At 43.3% G+C, this 20,780-nt stretch overlaps 2 protein-coding genes across 3 annotated transcripts; one reads left to right on the top strand and one right to left on the bottom strand.

The window, feature by feature from the left end:
• Window positions 1-1,252: 1,252 nt before the first annotated feature.
• LOC115573164 (desmoglein-2-like) lies at window positions 1,253-10,354 on the top strand. Its single transcript, XM_030403830.1, is given in 15 exon segments — window positions 1,253-1,523; window positions 2,627-2,749; window positions 3,125-3,280; window positions 3,398-3,539; window positions 3,651-3,814; window positions 4,112-4,246; window positions 4,361-4,546; window positions 4,638-4,918; window positions 5,016-5,158; window positions 5,247-5,468; window positions 6,016-6,252; window positions 6,533-6,660; window positions 6,792-7,043; window positions 7,045-7,131; window positions 7,350-10,354. Coding segments are annotated over 15 exon segments (3,324 nt in total). The 5' UTR covers window positions 1,253-1,469; the 3' UTR covers window positions 8,364-10,354.
• Window positions 10,355-14,772: 4,418 nt separating this feature from the next.
• LOC115573180 (tubulin beta-2A chain) lies at window positions 14,773-19,745 on the bottom strand. 2 transcript variants are annotated; one of them, XM_030403848.1, is made up of 5 exons: window positions 19,491-19,745; window positions 18,973-19,081; window positions 18,681-18,689; window positions 17,718-17,828; window positions 14,773-16,217 (listed from the first exon to the last, which is right to left on the bottom strand). In XM_030403848.1, exons 1-5 carry the CDS (start codon window positions 19,545-19,547, stop codon window positions 15,133-15,135), a joined length of 1,371 nt encoding a protein of 456 aa, XP_030259708.1. In that variant the 5' UTR covers window positions 19,548-19,745; the 3' UTR covers window positions 14,773-15,132. The 2 variants fall into 2 exon arrangements, with proteins under 2 accessions (XP_030259708.1, XP_030259709.1); XM_030403849.1 differs by lacking the exon at window positions 18,681-18,689.
• Window positions 19,746-20,780: the final 1,035 nt, after the last annotated feature.

Here is a 20,780-nt window from a genome sequence, read left to right as displayed (position 1 = left end):
CACAAACTCGCTCTGCTGCATTTTCAGAATTGAAAAAATTGAAGTTTTGTGACTTTTTAAACCTTTCGAGCGTCATCGCGTGGAAATGTGGTCGTGGAGACACCTGTTGTCACGGGGGAACTACCACAGAAGTGGTCTCGATTGGTGTCTTGATCTCAAGCGTGCTAAGATGCAGTCAGGAAACGTAACAGTTGCGGAGATGAGTTTAAAGATTAGACATTATCTGACTCATCAGCGCTGAGCCCTCACGAAATAATGTTGTAGTGACTATTATGCTCATCACGCTGATGTTGTGGCTGGTTCCTCCTCCTAATCTTTTGTTGATCTGTTTTCATTTGAATCTCTGGTAAATCAAGGAGATCATGACTAAGAAAGTTGGTAGTTTCACTCTTAAAAGGCACAAGCACGAGTCCAGTCCACCTTTTTTCTCACATACAACCCCTTGGATTTGTCATACGCCACCATCGAAACCACCCATTCACCTTTGTGCTGAGAGAACCGTGAAAGAGGAGCGATAATAAAACTGTTGATCGCAAAGCAACCTCTCTCTGGAAAAAGCGTACAAAAAGACGGCGTGGGGGGGAGACTGCAGACTCCCAGTGAATCATGAGATTCGCTGTTAAATAAATCCACTACAAATTGTTTATTTTTTTTTTTGTGAAAGACATGCATATCCTCTCCCACACACCTTTGGACACAGGGAGTGAAAGTTTCATGTAACTTGGCAACGCATAATCACACACTGTGCCAGTATTTACACACACACACACACACAAACACACATTCTCACACACTCTCTCTCGCAGTCCAAAATGTGGTGACCCCAGAAACAGAGATGCTCCACACAGGAATGTCGCAGGCTCGGGGGAAGTTTTACAGATGAGTGAGAAAGTTGATCTGAAAGCACTCCAAGACTTTATTTTTTTTTTCCATACATTTTTTTTTTTTTAAAGCTCAATATCAAAATCATGAATAAATGAGCTGATGCCATTTTATTTCATTACCATGCATCTTTTTAATCCACAAGCACAACTTTTATTTCCAGCAGTCTCACTCCAGAGTCACAACACAGAACAAAAAAAAAAAACATGTCTGTCTTTAGTTTTTTTTTCAACATCCCACTTGTGGAGGCACTTCCTCTCAGTCAGGTCTACCTTTCTCTTCCCTCTCTGGCAGAGACAATGGTACTACACACAACTATTGCAGCAATGCGCAAAGTGGACACACACCGCCTCTTTGTGTTTTTTTTTTCTTTCTCTCTCCCTCTCTCTGTCTTATCGGGAGTCGGCTGTGAGCAATCAACCCGAGAGAGGAACCGCCTCTCGCTGTAAAAAGTCCCTACCCCTCTATAAGGGTCAAAGTCTGTAGGAGACTGACGCAGACTTCAGAACAGACTCAAGTTTACGCGATTTCACTTCAACGGAAGGATTTTTTTTTGTTTTGTTTTACGCGTTTATTTCCTGAAACCGATGGCTCCTCTGCTGAAATGCACCGTTGTTATTCTACTGGCCGTCGTCCTAACGGTGAGTACAACGAAACAATCCAGAGGCACCTTTTGTTGAATTCAGAGCGAGTATCGAGCGGAATAACAGATCGCAAACAGGTGTGGCCCCTCTGTTCGTGGTGCGCTTGGGACCATCGGATACGTTTGTGCGTGTTGTCACAGTTCAGATCAGAGATTAAAGGACTAATGAGAAGTGAATGCGCCGTCGGCTCCATCTTTATTTCCTCTTCGTGTTTATTTCCCTGAAAAAAACGGGATGTGGGTAAACTTTCATAGCCAACAAGTCAAAATTTTGAGGAGATTTACGCATTGGCACAAGGGATGGTGCTAATGTTATGGACATGGTATTTTTATTGGACTATACTAATATAATCCTTTTGCCATGAGGAGCCTTTTTCAAGTTGTGTTTTTAAACATGCTTAAGTTTTTGGGAGTCTCATGTACTGTACTGTACTGAGGCTGTGGCGTAGGGTTCAAATCTGGCCATGGATGTGGGGAACCTAGGGTGCTGATGTGGCCGCAAAAATGAGGCTTAAACACATGCCGAATATACAAGAAGGCCAAAATGATTAAGAATTTTTCATTGACAGCATTTCACAAAGTTTAGAAAGTTTCTCAACACTCAAACTCGTAGAATGAATGTTTGTTTTAAAGGAGTCTGGGGTCGTTCCCTCCCTCTTCATCTCCCTGCTGCTATTGACTGTAGTTGATGTCGCGGTTTTGACCTAAGCTATGTTGGCTTTTAAGCTGTAGTACAGACTGTTGTGCATTATTGTCAGTGCATGTCATCCTGGCCACTCAAATGAATGCAAAAACATGAATGGTGCGCCCTATTCACTGTGACATTGTTATTATACAGATCGACCCCTCAGCACCCTCAACTGTGACCTCCCGTGTCCCTTCCTGAGGCCCTTTTTATTGCATGTCACCCCCCCTCACTTTTCCTGTCAATCTTCCTCTGTACTGTCAATAAACCCATGAAAATGGCAAATTAAAATGATGTATTACCCTGAGATAAGGGTAAACTAATGCCAAGTTTGATTAAGTAAGAAGCAACAACACATCATATGATTTTGTAATTGTTTGATATTGTTTTTTCCTCCTTCTTTTGTTTACCTGCAGCTTGTTCCGGTGAGAGCCAAAGGAAATGGACAAGTGCTACGGAGACATAAGCGAGAGTGGATTGTTGCCCCCAGGGACCTGTGGGAGGGACATGACTACACCGGCTTGGACGAAATTGCAATAGTGTGTACTTAATTGTTAATTTATTTTTTATTTTTTTGTCCAAAGAATTTGATTAAAACAGCGAGTCCTATCAGTTTAGAATTATTTTACAAATGTTTAAAGTGGCAGTCTTTGAACTAATCACAACATTGTCTAGATAATTATTGTTTCCACCTCCTCTCCTTTTGTGTTGTTGAAAGCCGAAGTAAGATTGAGTGTGTTTGAGTTCAGCACACCGCACGTTGGCAGACTTCCATAGTGACTCAGATGCCGTACATGATGAGAAATACACCTTTTCTCAAGCTTATCTGGTTTCATACCTCAGCTAGATACAAATGTTGCTTGGTTGCTAAGAAACAATAATGCAGACCTTTGTTTGTGTATTTTGTTTTTCAGATTCGCTCCGATAAGGAGGACGTCGCAAAGATTAATTATTTCCTATCGGGGCCTGGTTGTGACGAGCCTCCTATAGGTAGATTCGGGGTCGACAAGGACACCGGCAAAGTCAAAGTCTACTCCATTTTGGACCGAGAGGAGATCGCCTTCTATCGCGTAAGAGCGCATACGTACATCCTTTTTTGCAGAATCTGAGGCATTTACAAACACGTCTTCAAGTTGTACATTGAGGAAATGTTAAGGTTATCTGTGTTATCGCTCTTTTCTTTTCAGTTAAGAGGTATTGCAAAATTCCTCGATAGGACCCTCGCTGAAAGGGATGTTTACCTGAATATTACTGTTTTGGATAGAAATGACAACTCGCCAGTCATTAAAGAACAGCAAGTCGGATTTGTCAATGAATCGAGCGCAGAAGGTATTTTAGGTTTTCTACTGTATATTTGTGCTATGGCAGAGCATTACATATTTTTTTATTTTTACCTGTGCTGAACTGATGTATTGCTTCGTTCACGTGGGGGATTTCTAGGTACTACTGTGATGAGAGTGATAGCCACTGATGCAGATCAAGAGAACACACTGCACTCCAAGATTAGCTACAGGATTGTGGAGCAGAGTAGCACTGCTGGGATGTTCTTCATCAACTCTCAGACTGGAGAGGTCATGGTTCGACAGAGTACTCTAGACCGTGAGGTGAGTCACTTGACTGACCTGAAAGTCTTCTTTTTGTTGGCCAGTCGAACTAATTCTGTTAAAGGAAGGTTTCAACACAGGAGTCGGATCAATATACATGGGTATTTCTTCTGAAAAGGGGCTTGATTTCTTCTACAATTGGCTTACATGCTTTAATGCTCAGTCCAGTGCTGCAGCGCTGTATTCCCCCTCTGTCTGAGACATTCTGGTTTAGCTCCTGTCTCTTTAAGCCCCCCCCCCCCTCCTCCTGAATACTCAGTCTCTGATCTCTGTCTCTGATCTTTTTTTTTTTTCTAGAAACGAGATACATATAGGTTGACCATAGAAGCCTCAGACATGGGTGGACAGGCTGGAGGAAACAAAGGAACCGGCGAAATCGAGATCAAGATTCTGGACATAAATGACAATGTTCCAACCCTGGAAAAAGAGTCGGTATGTGCAACACAATAACCACAAGCAGTGTTTCTGTTTTTTCTTTCAATGGCCTGTGTAGTAATGTTTCACGGTTGTTCTAAAGAAACTGGTGGTTTGTGTTTTTAATTGCAGTATGAAGGGAGCGTGGAGGAGAACACCATCGGTGTGGAAGTGATGAGGATCAAGGCTCTCGACATGGATATGATGTACACTGACAACTGGCTGGCTATGTTTGAATTCATTTCGGGGAATGAGGCTGGCTACTTCAGCATCACTACTGATTCTAAAACTAACGAGGGAATCATCACGATTAACAAGGTAGCCTCATTTTTATAAAGTGAAATTGTGAACGGAATGAGAGTGATTAAACGATGAAGGCTAATGTGAACTCCCTATCATGAATCCACAGGCGTTGGACTATGAAGAATTAAAGGTGCTCAACCTGGAAGTGGGCGTTTCCAACAAAGCACAGTACAACTTTGGCAGCTCGTCCGTCTCATCGGGGACCTTAATTAAAAAAAGATACCCCCTTAAAATCAATGTGGTCAATCAGAAGGAAGGCCCCCGTTTCCAACCAAATGTCAAAGTGGTGACTCTCTCTGAGGACCACACGACCATCTCCATCGGCAAAGTCATTACCACCTACGCTGCGATTGACAGTGACACACTACAGACGGCCACCAATGTGAGGTATGACCACAAAGCGAATTGAACCACAGTTGTATGGACACCCTCGTTACATTAACAGCTTATTTTTGAGCTCACATGTGGATTTTCATATTCATAGGTATGTCAAACTCCGCGACAGTGACAACTGGTTGACTATTGATGGGAAGACAGCAGATATCAGGCTGAACAAACTGCCCGACAGAGAGTCCAAATTCTTGATCAATGGAACATACTATGCTGAAATTATATGCATCACCAATGGTGAGTTCTGTAAATACGACTGTTGTCATTATTCTCCAGTGGACTAATATGGTGCACAGCAGTTAAATATTAATCTCTTGGATTTCAGATGCTCCTTCAAAAACTGCCACAGGGACCATAGCCATTCAGGTGGAGGACTTCAATGATCACTGTCCTGAACTGACTACTAAAACTCAGACAATGTGCCTCGGGGATAATGTAGTCTACCTCACAGCCGTAGACGGAGATGAGTTCCCCAATGCAGCACCATTTGAGTTCACCCTGATCCACGAGCTCAGCAAGGGGCAATGGCAGTTGGAGCCATTAAATGGTGAGATTCCAATTATGTCTTAGTAAATGTCTTGAAAATCATTGTTAAATGGGAATTAGCTTTAATCTCGTCACTGTTTGCATTAAAGAGGCATTTTTTGTGACAAATGTAGTATTTTTGGACTTCAAAACATTCAATTTGAAAAGACTTGATGTTGATCATTTTAATGCAACATACTTTATTGTTCATTCCTTGGAAAACTGCACAAATTTTACTCACTTTTTTACGATATATTTATAGTGCGCATATATGTTTTATTGTTTTCTTGGGAACAGCTTTATGAGAGATTGCTATACCATGTAAGCCTTTCAGTTCCAGGGAGTCACTGGCACAAATTACTGAAACAAACTGAAGTATCATTTATTTTATTACCCCCATCTGTGCTTTTCCTGCCATAACAAGTCTGTCTGAACAACAGTCCATTTTAGTTTTATCACTTCTAGCTAACGTAAGAGGATGCTTTACTTCTTCTTACTACAAACTTTTTGTAACTCATGCAGCATGTTTAAAAAAAAAAAAATTTAATGTTGGTCTCATCTTCCTTCAGCAACCACGGCCATTCTGCGGAACCAAGACTACTTGTGGCCAGGCTTTTACAAAGTGGCAGTGGACATCAAAGACCAGCAGGGAAAGTCATGTAATGATGTGCAGATGGTGGATGTTACCGTGTGCACTTGCCACGAGATCACTAAAACCTGTGTGGCACGCAGAACAGACGGTGTAAAAGCAGTATTTGGGGCTTCGGGTATCCTGCTACTACTCCTGGGACTGCTGCTGCTGCTGCGTGAGTAGAGTATACCTTACCTTCCTCTCTCTCTGGCTTATTTCGATAAGAGTCATTAAATTTTCCCTGCGATGTTGCCTCACCATACATGTTGTAACGTGCTTGGAGAGGTAAACATAAAAAGAAGGAGTGGGTCACAGGCAGTTTTGGAATGACGGAGATGGTGATCATGGATTACACAACTATTCTGCTATTCACTAATTGATGAGTGGATGGATGATGATGGATTATCTTTTTATACAAATTTCTGTTCTAACATACTATTAAATATGTGTTTCAGTGGTGCCGCTGCTGCTGCTGTTCTGCCTGTGTGGAGATGCGGCTGCTGTTGGAGCTTTCAAAGCCATTCCGTACGATACGAAGCAACAGCTGATCTCGTATCACACGGAGGGGCAGGGAGAAGACAAGGTACTTTGATTAGCATAGCCTTGGTATGAATGGATCTGTGACAATATTCAGATATTTTTCATTTTGTAAAATTAAATTAAACCTGCCTGGAATGCTGCATCTCTTGATGAGACCTCATCCTTTTCCCACAGGATGTTCCTCTTATGCCTGCCCCAGTGGAAGTTGATGGTGGCCACATAACTACCCAGAACATCAACAATTATGCAAACAGGTACACCGGAGGACAGGTAGAACAAGGCGGAGCAAACTTTGGAGGAGCAGCCTCAGGTGGTGCCATAAACATGTCGACCGTAACAGCCGAGAATATGCACCAGTACAACCAGTACAACTATTCCGGTGGGCAAATGGGGACGGACTACACGGGCGCTGGGATGATGACGGGCACAAGAACATCTTTACTCCAGATACAGGGCTGGGGCCTTTGATGGGATGGCCCTGTCTGAAGAGTTCCTGGGGGAGTATTATTCAAGTGTAAGTATAGAAAAAGTAACTGAAAACACCAATCTGATCAAGGAATAATGTTTGTTTTTTAAACCAAAACTTTATAGATATAAAAGATATCTTGCCTTCTTTTATTTGTCATCATACTTCATGCTAGGACAAGTAACAGCTGTGTTATACAGTCACAATTGAACTGATAAGTACTATTGACTTTGTACTTCATATATTCTGGTGCTTTTTGTTTACAGAAAGCCAACCATGCCACTCAACAATCCCAGCAGAAGGATGGTCTGCTGATCTATGACTATGAGGGTCAGGAGTCCCTGGCGGGTTCTGTCGGTTGCTGCAGCCTTCTTGAGAATGAGGATGATCTTTCATTCCTCGATGATCTTGGGCCCAAATTCAAAACCCTGGCTGAGATCTGTCACAGCTCAACCTTGGTGACTGAGTCTGTGGATGCTGGGGTTTCTATCTCTCCACCCAGACCTGTGTCTCCTGCCAGGCCCTCCACTTCCACCCACACGCATGTTCATACTCACAGAGAAACGAACAGGGACAGGGACCACGTCAGCTTCAACACCCTCAACACCTCCAATGTAGCATCTGGATCCTCTGCCATCATCCAGGAAGAACGAATCACTGAAAGAGCCACTGTTCCCAATGTACATGTCCAGGAAAAGCTTGTGATTCCCAATCAGACTATGCTCATACAGCAGCCCACTATGTACTATGCTGCCACACCCATGTACGTAGTCGAGTCCAAGCCCCAAATGGTGCTGGTGGCAGGTGGTGGCCAGCAGGCAGTGGGTCAAGTACCACTTGGCCATGTAGGGATGACTCAAGGGCTGGTGCAGGTCGGTGGCCTCCAAGGTTCTCAGGGTATGGTCCTTGTAGATAGGCAAGTAGGAATGGGTGGGATGACAGGGCAGGTAGCACAAGGCCTTTCACAGGGAACCATCTCCAGATCCAGAGAAGTGTTGGTGGAGAATGGGTCCTTAGGCGGAGCGCAAGTTGCGCTCTCAGCACAGGGCTTTGTCCAGACAGGACATGGATCTGCTGCAGAGCAAAGGTTGGAGGTCAGAGGTCAAGGTATGCAGGTGAAAACTCAAAGTTTTTCAGTAGGTTCGAGTGGTTCTGCGGGGTCAAATGAAGAGTTTGCAATGTCAGCCACACCCAAAATGCAAGGAGGCCAGAGAGTGGTTGTGCAACATAAGAAGGTGTCAGTGACAGAGAGGAATATTGAATCCAGCACAATAGCGTAAAGAAGCACTTTTGTTCAGCATATGCACTAATGTCACACTTGTTAGTACTGCGAAGAATAAATACTTTTAGGTTCATTTATATAGAGAGATTAGGGTAAAACTGCTAAAAGGACAGTTTGGCCTGCTTTACCTAAAGTGGAAGACTGTATGTCCTCGTCTATTGACAACACTACTGCCTAAAGTAGTTTAAAACAGGGTAATGACTACACGACCAAGGCCATTATAGGCTTTGGATTTCTATACATACTTTACAGTATTGGTATAAAGTATAGACTTGGGACAAAGCAACAGATTGTAAGAGGTATTCCATCATTTATTAGAGTTTAACCTCTGGTGGGATGTAATGACAGTGTCATTTCCCTCTTTATTCAGTCCCAGGATTTACCAGTTTTGCACCAAATAACAGCCCTAAAAGCACTGTGTTTATTTCAGGTACACAACTAGCATGGCCTCAGTTAGGGAACACCCAAGTAAACACTACAGAGCTCAACCAGTCTGACCAACAGCGTATACAAAGAGACAGTAGAAAAAGTGCAAACAAAAAAGGCTATATGCCCCTACATCTCATGGAGCACCAATAAGTGTCAATAAGGTTATTTTTTAATTTGACGATCCCTTTTCTAGTCCCACTTGAAAACCTGCCAGCTGGAGAAGGAAGGGAAGCACTTCACTGGTTGCAGCAGGTCTCTATATTACTGGAGGCTGCACTTGGGAGCCAGTTAGGATTAAGAACTCAACTGCACAGTGAATAACCATCAAGTCATTGCGACCCAACCGCAGCTCAAACAGATCTGAACAAGAGAAGAAACACAAAACATAATGAAACAGTATGCAGAAAAAGAAAATGGGCTGCAACACTAGACAGCTGGCGGGAACATTTAATCTTGATGCCAGCGATGGCACTTTTATGCTCCTAAAAAATCTCATAAGGATATAACTTGTGTGTTCGAAGCCAACAGCACCTGACAAATGGTCCTGTCATGGATACAGATCAGTATTCTTATTAAACCCATATCTTATGCTCAAGTTTTGTTGATAAAAACAACACAAAACATGGCTGATCATTTTTCAAATATGTTCATGAAATTAGTTCCTAATCCTTAATCACGAGCCAAAAGGCCTGTTGAAATGCAGTATAATACATTCATAGTCTAAATATAATGATACCGTCGGCCCTTTAGTCTTGAGAAGCACACAATTGTTTTGCAAGAGGTAGAACAAAGTTTCTGTAGCTTTTTTTTTTTTTTAAAAATGTGAGACCGTGACAGTTTTTAAGTTAGTTATACTTTAACCTTTATGGTGCTGTTTATATGGGTGGCCCTCCTTGGAAACTAGATAAATGCTGCTTGTACTGTAAAACTGAGGAAAACGCCCTCCCCAATGGCAAAGTGTTTGATTCAGCGCTCGAAGAAAAGATTAGACTCCTTTTATCTGCGGTCTTTTTATCATAGTCATTACAGACCATAAACATGAGAAGACAGTACTCCACAAAGTCTCTATTTTATTGTTGCACTCTTTTTGTTTGATTATTTTTACAGAATATGTTCTGTATTAACCCAAGTGCCAAAGCTGTAAAGATTGTTTATGATGGCCCTATTTTTTACAAATGTACAGTGTGCGACAATTACCAGATAGACTTTCAAGATGTTTTTATTGTGTATGTGAGTGTGTGTGTGTGTGTGTGTGTGTGTGTGTGTGTGTGGGTGTGAGGGTGTGAGGGTAACATAATTTGGATATATGGAAAGGCAGAGTAATCAAGGATGAGTTTGCCAAGCACTGACAAACATTTGATGGAATGACACTGTTTGATATTGCCGTTAATGCTTTGATATATGTGTATTATCATCTCTAGTATCTGATGCTGTAGATAATGTGCTATGCCGTGGGTTGCTTTAGAGCAGTGCAGTAGTGAAGTAGCTGTATTGGACATGATGATGTCATTTTCCCTGTATTTTTCACCTGCTGTTATAATAAAATAAGACAAAAATAAAGCTGTTGTGTCGACCCCATTTTTTCTGAGTTAACATGGCCGTGATATGAAGAGGTAATGGAGAAAAATGTTAGTTTTGCATATCAGAAAACGGATATGACCGCATGTGGATATTTCATGATAATGAGTAGAATACTTATATTGCATACTTGTGTTTTCCCAACCCTATTGGGTGTGGTAAAAAGGAACTGCGGTGCACACGTATGTGTGTGTCGTAACAAGGACAGAGGAAGGGCAGAGGCGTTAGTGTTTCATTCAGATGAACTGTGTATTTGTTTGCACTGCCAGTAAGGTGTAATTAAAAAAAAATATTATGGTGTAATGCTCCTTTGAAAATGGTTTGATAGATGAATGTGTTGTTTTGACACAAGATGCGATGGCTCACCTCGGTGTGTTTGTCACACCTAAATTAATTAAAGGTCATTAATATATCTTACAGTTGAAAGTGCACTGTGTTCTGTGGTCGGACATCCGCTGTAGACGCGGGCCTTATCTTAATGGTTGCGCCCAGGGACGCGCCTATTGAGAAATCACACGAATGCCCCAAGTGAAATAAATGTTCGCTTCCCATTCAATCATCTGCTGATTTTTACGCAATGCCCAAAATGGTAAGTCTTCAGAAAAAGGGGAGGAAGAGGAGGGGATATTGTTATTGGTTTCGGCATATATGTTGGTCTATACAGTTTGCACTGCCTGTCAGGTGAGGAAAAAATAATAATTTTGGTGTAATGCTCCTTTGAAAATGGTTTGTTTTGACACACAAGATGTGAAATTGCTTATCCTAATCCAACCTCTAATGCCATTTCACCCACTCGCAATCAACTTCCCTAGTTCAAAAGTACTACAGACCAGCAAACTCTTACTGCTGGTAGCTATGTGGCTGTTAGCAGGCACAGGCACATAAAGACCCTTTGGATGGAAACTGTAATTAGGTTGTAGTATAATGTGGAATAGGTAACTACTATCGATGATTGTCACAGGGTTGCATCAGCAATGACAGCGATCAACGTGTTGGCATTCCGACCCATGACTATGCATTATTCATTACTAGGATATTTCTTGACAACTCGATACTCATGAGTGGAACCGCACCTGACGTCAAACCCAGCCTTCATTTTGATCGCATCTGTGAATTTGCCTGCAGCCTGTTCTGTAGCTCACCTGGGTGTGTTTGTCACACCTATACTGAATAATATTCCTAAACCTTTTTCCAATGAAAAGTGCACTGTGGTCCGTGGTCTGACGTCCGCTGTAGACACGGACCTTATCTTGATGGTTGCACCCAGGGACACACCTCTCGAGAAATCACACAAATGCGAAGGGGGTAAAAAAAAAGTTTCAATCATCCGCTGGTTTTAACGTAACGCACAGAATGGAAAGGCTAACAAAAAAGAGAAAAAAGGGAGGAAGAGGAGGGATATTGGCATTGGTTTCAGCACATATGTTGGTCTAGACATAAAGACAAAAAGAATTTGCATTAAAGGAAATTTGTCTAAATGAGTTAAAATTGCCTAGCAGAAAGTCGTTTAGTCAAGTGAAGTTGAAGCAAGCAAGCGCAAAAGCAAATAATCCACAAGTATGGTCTTAAGCAGTGTTGGGGCTCGTGACTCAAAAAAGTAATATATTACACATTACACATTACTCTCAAAAATAGTAATGCCTTACATTACATGATTACTCCCTGAAGAAAGTAATTAATTACATTACTCGTTACATTCATGTTGCTCCACGGTTCCTTAGCAACAAGCTTTGTTTGTGTGCGCGTGCTGTCTCTGTAGGTGCTTCGTTAAGTTTGAGGTAGTGTTAGCAGCAGTGGAGAGAAGTTTCCAACACGGGCAAAGTGTGCACCTTACAGTCAAGTTATTTTCCTTACGTTCAACAAAATCAAAAGTAATGTTTGTATCTCCAACCGTCAAAAGTGGCTTTACGCAGCTGGGGGTCTTCAGGCAAGTCGCATGCATCAGCATGTTCTGCTCGTGTTGTTGACGCTGCTATTGTTATCCCATCTCCCCTTGCGGGTGGCGACTAACCAATCGGTGATAATGAAAGATACCTTGTGCCAAACCCCAACCAATCACTGTTCCATTATTGATGGTCCCCGGCCCTCCCCCCTGCCCGTTGTGTGTGATGCATGCGACTACCAATGTAACGTAAGGAACGAGCTTGGTAAACTGTATTGTGATTACTACGTTCAGAACAGTAATGCCTTACACTACTCGTTACTGAAAAAAGTAATGTGATTACACATACGCGTTACACCCAACACTGGTCGTAAGGTGGTTTGGCTCTCTCGTAAAAGTAGGCCAAATGTCACCTGCTGCCCTTTGGTTCTCACTTAGCCGGGGAAAGATGCGCGAAAGTCAAAGAACTTGCTCTGCTGCTATCTCATCTGTCAGACATCCAGTCATGCGGTCAGTAGATGGGCGTATGTTGTGGGTTTGATGGGTGCACAGATGGAGGTGATATATGGGTGTATAAAAATACATTGGAGCAAGTGTGTCTACCGCAGTTCTCTAATGCATCTTCTTTAGATATCATCCACAGTAAGAAACACACCACTGTTCTAATGGAAGCGTGAGTGCTGAAGAGTCAGTGTGGGTCACAGAGGTCAGTCTCAATCAGCTCATTAGGACAGGTGAAGAAGGTAGCTCATTATCTCTCTGTCAACGTGGTACGTGTCAAGCTCAGGCAGAGCGAGAAGGAATTAGTATTGAGTCAGGATGCAGTAATGACTCAAGCCGGGACTGGTTTGTCAGTAATTAAAGAGTAAAGGAATATCCAGAAGAGAGACTTCTTTAACTTCAGTTTTATTGCTGTGATATTGTGGCTGAGTAAGCCAAAACAAAAATGGCCTCCAGATAGCATGTCAGCTCTCAAACATATCATTTATAAGACTTTATTGGCGTCCTTGAGCTGACAGCTTGGATCAGACCTGTAACTCTCTGTTCTATCTCGCAGATACCCACCCTGCGTCTCTTTCTTCTGAGATAGTTTATTAAGTAGATACTAGCGTTTGCCCCCCAATTTCTCCAAAAGAAAACAGTTTCCAACATGATCCACATCAGATATTCTTCAGCAGACATACTGAAAAGCCTGTTGGGGGAGTATTTGTTTTCTCTCACGGCTGCACTGCTCCCTGTGGGTTACATATCTTCAAGGATTTGCTGGTTTGGCCATCCGTCATGTCAAGGCAGATGTTTTCCATCATCCGTCAAATATAGCATTCTTTCCCTGACAGCCGTGACTTGGGTGTGGCTGGCAGTGTTAACATATTTCACCTCAGTCGCTCAGAGAGAGCTGTTCAACAGCCAGCCGCCTGATGATGACAGCAGAAGCCGAAGTGTGCGTCGTGCTTCATATCAGCAAGTTGCATCATGTCACAGTCCTGTGCATTGCGTTATTGGAGTGGCAGTGATTAATGCATGTTGTGAAATTCTCCTTCAACTTTCTCCGTGTTGTTTATTATCTCTAGACTGCACCCTGATTGATGGACGTGCGTCAGACTGATGCTGCCGATTAATTTACTGTAAAAGGACGATTTCACAATGGTTACCATACATCTATGAGACTCAAACCAGATTCTTCAGATCGCCTGTTTGCTCAATTGCTTATATTGCAAAATGTGCATTAAGCGATTATTACTCATCTTAAAGGAACTCTGTGTCTACATACATACTGACCAGATCAAACACTATGAGGCAGTTGTCTGTTCTTAAGCAGTGTCAATCCTCCTCACCCTGTCTGTTGCACTCAGCCCCAGGGCCTCTTCTTTCCAACCAGAGACGTAAATATTTTAAAACAGGTCTCAAATATCTTCAGAAAATGCTGAATAATTAATGACTGGTTACCATGGTTGAGCAAAAGCTCCTTTAAAAAGGAGCAAACAGTGCATTTGTTGGAGGCATTTTGTCTGTTAGTGAATATTTACTGCACTGCGCATGTGGGACTGACTCAAAGTACTGTCTCCATGTTTATTGATAGGAAGGAACATGTTACCTGGTCCACCATGATGGTCTATGGCACTAGGAATAAGGTATATTGGGCTTTTGGATACACATAGAAATACTTGATGGTACAAGTAACAACACATTTTTATTGGTTTTGGGGTTCAGTTAGAAGAATATAGAATATCACAGGACCCATCACTTAAAGGTAGCGAGAGCGATTGGAGATAGTTGATTGTTGGGTCTCATTCCCAGGTCGTCAAATCGTTTTGGGTTAGAGTTTTTACCGACCAAAAAGCATTTTTATTTTACGATCTGTGAACGAGACTCAACAATCAACTATCTTTTTCCAGAATTGCCTTCCCTTCCTCCAACATAGTGTGACTCATGCATACTATAGAGTTCTAGAGTAAACAGATGATACACTGTAGCTAAAACAAAGACAGTTTTAGATGTATGAAATAAAAACACGACATTAAGTTTTGACCGGACTGGATCTTTATTTCGAGACTTGAGACAGTGAATGCATGTTGAAGTGAATGTTACAAAACTGTATTTAGACTTCGACTTATTTTTTGATACTAGCAAAGCATGGACTTGGAAAACCCATTTCTGTGGTTCTTGCATCGTTTTAGGTTCTAACGCCACTTGTGATCTTTGTCAGAAGAAGCCATATCTATTTGCAATATAATTTCGGCTAAACAGCAATATTGTGTCTGCACACTGCGATAGTTAGTTGAAGAGCGTACGTCTTATGATCTCACTGCACTTGTCCAACAACAATTACAATTTTCGAGGGGACTCGTTCACTCAGTGTCATGTCAGTGGTGTACAATCAGTGGCGAACATCATGGCGGACTTCTTCCTCATCCTCCATTTCGTCTTCTTCGTACTCGCCCATCTCATCAGCTGTGGCGTCCTGGTACTGCTGATACTCAGACACCAGGTCATTCATGTTGCTCTCGGCCTCGGTGAACTCCATCTCATCCATCCCCTCTCCGGTGTACCAGTGGAGGAAGGCCTTGCGGCGGAACATGGCTGTGAACTGCTCGGAGATCCGCCTGAAAAGCTCCTGGATGGCCGTGCTGTTGCCGATGAAGGTGGCGGACATCTTGAGGCCACGGGGAGGGATGTCGCAAACGGCCGTCTTGACATTGTTGGGAATCCATTCGACAAAGTAGCTGCTGTTCTTGTTCTGCACGCTCAACATCTGCTCGTCCACTTCCTTCATTGACATACGGCCGCGGAAGATGGCTGCCACGGTGAGGTAGCGCCCGTGACGGGGGTCACAGGCCGCCATCATGTTCTTGGCATCGAACATTTGCTGTGTGAGCTCTGGCACAGAGAGGGCACGGTACTGCTGACTGCCCCTGCTTGTGAGGGGCGCAAAGCCTGGCATGAAGAAATGCAGGCGGGGGAAGGGCACCATGTTGACAGCCAGCTTACGGAGGTCAGCATTGAGTTGGCCAGGGAAGCGGAGGCAGGTGGTCACCCCACTCATGGTGGCTGATACCAGGTGGTTAAGATCGCCGTAGGTGGGTGTGGTCAGCTTCAGGGTGCGGAAGCAAATATCGTATAGGGCCTCATTGTCAATGCTGAAGGTCTCATCTGTGTTTTCCACGAGTTGGTGAACGGAGAGAGTGGCGTTGTAGGGCTCCACCACAGTGTCGGACACCTTGGGGGAAGGCATGACGCTGAAGGTGTTCATAATGCGGTCAGGGTACTCCTCGCGGATCTTGCTGATGAGCAGCGTACCCATTCCTGAACCTGTGCCTCCACCCAGTGAGTGGGTGAGCTGAAAGCCCTGGAGGCAGTCGCAGTTCTCGGACTCCTTCCTCACTACGTCCAGTACTGAGTCCACCAGCTCAGCTCCCTCGGTGTAGTGACCCTTGGCCCAGTTATTTCCTGCTCCACTTTGACCTGCATGATGGGTGTAATGTTAAAAGACAAATCATGTTGGGCAAATTATGGTATTGCATACTTTAGAACAGGTTTATAATTCGTAATTTATGTCTATTTGAATGGATTGCCATAAAATTGGGTACAGACATTCATGGTCCGCTGAGGATGTACCTTACTGTATTTAGTGATGCCCTGACTTTCACTGTGGTGTGACCGTGAAGTTGACATTTTGGGTATTAAGTGACATGGACACCAAGTCTGGACAACGATTGGATAGATTGCAGTAAAATTTGGTGCAGATGTTCATAATCCACAGAGGATGTATCCTAATGCATTTGGCCAAACTCTGACTTTTCCTGTAGCGCCATCATGAAACTGATGTTTTGGATATTTAGTGGCATATCTTGACCACTATTGGATGGATTGACACAACAATTGGTACAGACAGTCACGGCCCAAAGAGGATGAATCCAAACCCTTACATTCTGTCTTGGACCACCATGAGGTTGACCTTTTTGGTATTTGGTGAGATGTCTTAAAACTGCTGGATGAATCAGCAAGAAATTTGTTTCAGACATTCATGTCGCCTTCAAGATGTATTTTAAATAACTTTGATTTAATCAAGCACCATCATTAGGTCACTTTGGTGTATGTACGTACAGTGCCCAGCCCAAAAGTAAATGACAACATGATATTCCCACCAGCTACAGCTATGTATTGTTTTTCTAATGTTAAAGTGGTAAACGTTATAGCTTCTAAACATCAACATGTTAACATCGTCATTGTTAGCATGTAGCTCCAAACCATGGCTTCATCGAGCTGCTAGCAGACTCTTAGTTTCTACAACCTGGCAACCCTAATATTGTTTTTAATGTCTTACAACTGATCTGCAACGCATTCATGAAGCAGATATTAACTATAGGTAATTCTAATTATCCACTCAGCCCCATGCCAATGGAAAGGACAGGTGAGGTTTTGCAGTTCACAAAACATCTCTGGAGCTTCACAGCAAAACAGCAATGGAAGGGAAAAAACTGAAAATATAAAATGTACATTTGTTCATTAGCTCCTACATGGTCTGCATATAGTCAGTTATATTCCTTGTGAGTTATAATTCTTTAGATTCAGAATTAATCACGTTTATATTATCAAAGGTTCTTTTGTTTGCATATTTTCTGGTGAGGAAAAATAGAAATTAGTCAGTCAGAGTTTTCCGCCCTTGTATCCTCACTTGTGCCAAGCACTGCAGCATCATCTCCTGGTAGATTTCCTTTTTCGCTGAGTCACCACAAGAGCTGTCTTAGTCTGACACAGCTGCACATGGACAATGCATCACACTGCTGGCACATCGCTGAGAGGCTGCAGGAGCTTCGTGCTCTACGCACAGTACAGTGCTCGCAGGTGAAACTAAGCAAAGCTTAACAGGATGTGACAGCTGCCGCTGACTTATGCACATATTGTACGGATACGCAGTTGGTTCAGGATAAGCGGTGATACCAAGATTAATAGTTCACTCACCGAAGACAAAGTTGTCAGGTCTGAATAGCTGTCCAAACGGGCCGGAGCGAACCGAATCCATGGTGCCTGGCTCCAGGTCGACCAGGATGGCACGAGGCACAAATTTGCTGCCTGTGGACGAAAAAGAGCAAAAGATAGAGGGATAGAGAGAGGTAAAGGATGGAAGGGTGGAGTAGGATATCGACAGTCTCGGTGGTGCATGATGTCAGCACATTTGTAGGGAACCAAGGAAAAAAACTCTCCATATTAAGAATACTGAACTAGAGGAATATTAATACAGCAGTGCTGTTTGGTAACGTTCTCTTAAAGGAAACTACAGCCTGTCCATCAAGATGGACATTTAAAGACTGCTTCATGCATCCTATTGTTTGTCTGTTGCACTTTCCTCTGCTCCACCCTCTCTGTCTGTCTGTAACCCCTCTCGCAAGCAAAAAAAAAAAAATCTTCAGCATGCTGCACTGCTTATTTTAGACCAGTGGGGCTTTCAAAGTGCTGATCTCTGCAGAGTCAAACAAAGGTGCTATCTTCCCCCTGCTTTACCTGTTTTTATTTCTCTGTTCTGTAACATTTATTCATGGGATGCACAGTCAGTTACATGCACTACGACCCAGTAGGTGACACTGATGTGAGCATGCAACATGGAAACAAGGAATCAATAATGGCCTGCTGTGCTGACAGAATGGTGGAACATGCTTTTTAGGCCCGTGCGGCCTGCTATTCAGGCTTTTTCATTTATCCAAAGCAGACGAGTGGGCACTGTCTGTCTGATCCCAGTCCTGGCTGCACATGGATTGAGTTCTGAGCACTGACTTGTCCTGTGGTGAAGCGCTGGACAAGGCACCACGTGAACGTTTAAAATGACACATTACGCACATGGGATGACCTTCAACATGCCAAGGCAAAAAATAAAAAATAAATAAAAAAATCAGAGCTCTGGGTCAGCTATACAGAGACTGCAGATACCTGTACTCCCTATAGAGAGAGAGGGAGAGAGAGACACAGAGGGAGACAGAGAGAGAGCGATGGAGAGACAGAGAGCGAGAGATTTTTTAGCAGATTCACTGTCCTAATTTTTCCCTGCACTCATGCTGGGACCTACTTTCCCCTCGCAGCTAATTTAGTGACACGAGTGGCGTTCAAATGAGGTCTGTGGCAGCGTAAGGTCGTGCAAGGTTAATAAGCAAATGGAAACAGCACACATGTGTTTTTATTTGAAGCAAACTTTGATACATATTTTCCTATTTTGTTTTCTTACCCGACGCCTCATTGTAGTAGACATTTATCCTCTCCAGCTGCAGGTCACTGTCACCTTGGTAGCTCCCGGTGGGATCGATGCCATGCTCATCGCTTATCACCTCCCAGAACTAAGATGGGAACAAACATAATCATGATATGACGAGTTCAGAGCGTCAGGTGTTTTTTTTTTAAATTTCAATTTATTTATTTATTTTAAATCACTGCGTATCTGCCTGGTGAGAAAATGACACGCAGCAGCAGCAGCAGCAGCAGAGGGAGGCCACATCACTGCAGAGCAAAGCCCAGCCCGACCGAACCGCACCCTTACCAGCAATTAATAATCCATCTCAAACTTTTTTATGAATAGAAATCAAAATATTCCTCTAAATCACAAGTAAATCGCTCAACACGCACACACACACCCGGATGAATAACGCACGTGGCATTACGCATGAAAAATAATAGTCATAACAATAACAATAAGGCTCCTCCATGCATTTCCCATCGTTTTTATCTTCATATTGATAGTATCTATACCTTCGCCCCGATCTGATTCCCACACTGTCCAGCCTGGATGTGAACGATTTCCCTCATGGTGCGCTGCGGATGCGGGCAGAGAGCGTCCTGTCTCGACTTCAGCCGGTGTCCAGTCTTCAGTCCTCAGTCTCTTGCCGCTGTGTTCCTCAAAATCAGCGCTTGCCTCATTTCCAGGTCGAGTTTTGGAGCCGGCGAGATAGATAAACGTGCTGCTGGTCGGATGACGTCGCGCACAGCGCAGCATCCCTGTAACCCGTCAGCCAATAGGAGCGCCCCGGTTTGATGCAGTGGACTGGAGGATCATGCCGCATCATCCCCCCTGGCTGTACCCTGACATCACCCCCCTGTCCCATGCAGGAGAAATGTTCCCTTTATCTTCTTTTTTATATATGTATATCGCTGGATTGACTGAGCTTGTTCTGTGAAGCTCAGGTAGATGGGGGTTTTTTTACAGTAAAATCCTGAAACGGCTGTTTTACATCAAGGTGAGAGTGAAGTGGAGTGCAGCTATAAGCTTTCCCGTTCTGAAGAGTTGTCTGAAACTCCATGTTGAAAAATATGATCAGATTTCTTGATTGGATCCGTTTTTTTTTTAACCCGGACTATAAACCCATAGATGTTTTTTGTTTTAGCTTGAATAATGAAGATAATCTGTAAAAACCAGAGCCGTGCTAACTTCTCTCAGGGACCTGGGGGCAAACATGATATGTGGTGCTTTATAAAGCCAAACCCCACCACACCCATTCATGCAACAACATATTTTTTTATGCCCCCAGATTTGCTGCATTGGGGCCTTCTCTGTGCTTTTTTTTCATACCAGGGTGGTGATGTGTGATGACCAAGATCAGTCCTCGTGATGGTAATCCCAAGGAACCTAACTGTAACCTGCTCCACCTCAGCTCCACCGATGCAGACAGAGACATTTAGCCTCCTTTCTTTCTGACATCAACACTCAGCTCCTCTGCAGCTGTGACACCACGCAAGCATCTTGTCGAGCAAGATTTAAAAACCGGATTTTAAAAGAGGGCCCTTTCTGAGAGACAGGTCCTCGAATCTGGATCAAATGTAGGTTTCACCTTGAACAGGGCTGTTTTCAGTTTTTATCCACAGCTCGACGAGGTTTGACGGCCGGGCCACCATTTTGATCCAGACGGAATGATCTAATGATAGATTAAAGGTAAACAGGGCAGCATCTCACCAGACTATCTGCAAACTAATGCTAACTGTAGCTGCCGTTTGTTAGTTAGCTCAGTTAGCCGTGCAGCTAGCAGTCCAGACTGTGAACTATCT

The sequence above is a fragment of the Sparus aurata genome, chromosome 21, assembly GCF_900880675.1.
Source record: "Sparus aurata chromosome 21, fSpaAur1.1, whole genome shotgun sequence".
NCBI lineage: Eukaryota > Metazoa > Chordata > Actinopteri > Spariformes > Sparidae > Sparus > Sparus aurata.
The sequence above is the reverse complement of the archived record's forward strand: the minus strand, read 5'-3'. Positions and strand labels throughout refer to the sequence as shown.

Excerpts from the sequence above, each read along its gene's own strand:
- LOC115573180 (XM_030403848.1), bottom strand. The coding sequence starts at position 19,547 with ATGAGGGAAATCGTTCACATCCAGGCTGGACAGTGTGGGAATCAGATC. Across the intron at positions 19,082-19,490 it reads GGAATCAGATCGGGGCGAAG|TTCTGGGAGGTGATAAGCGA; the intron begins GTATAGATACTA and ends TTCCCATCTTAG. Across the intron at positions 16,218-17,717 it reads ACCTGACAACTTTGTCTTCG|GTCAAAGTGGAGCAGGAAAT; the intron begins GTGAGTGAACTA and ends CCCATCATGCAG.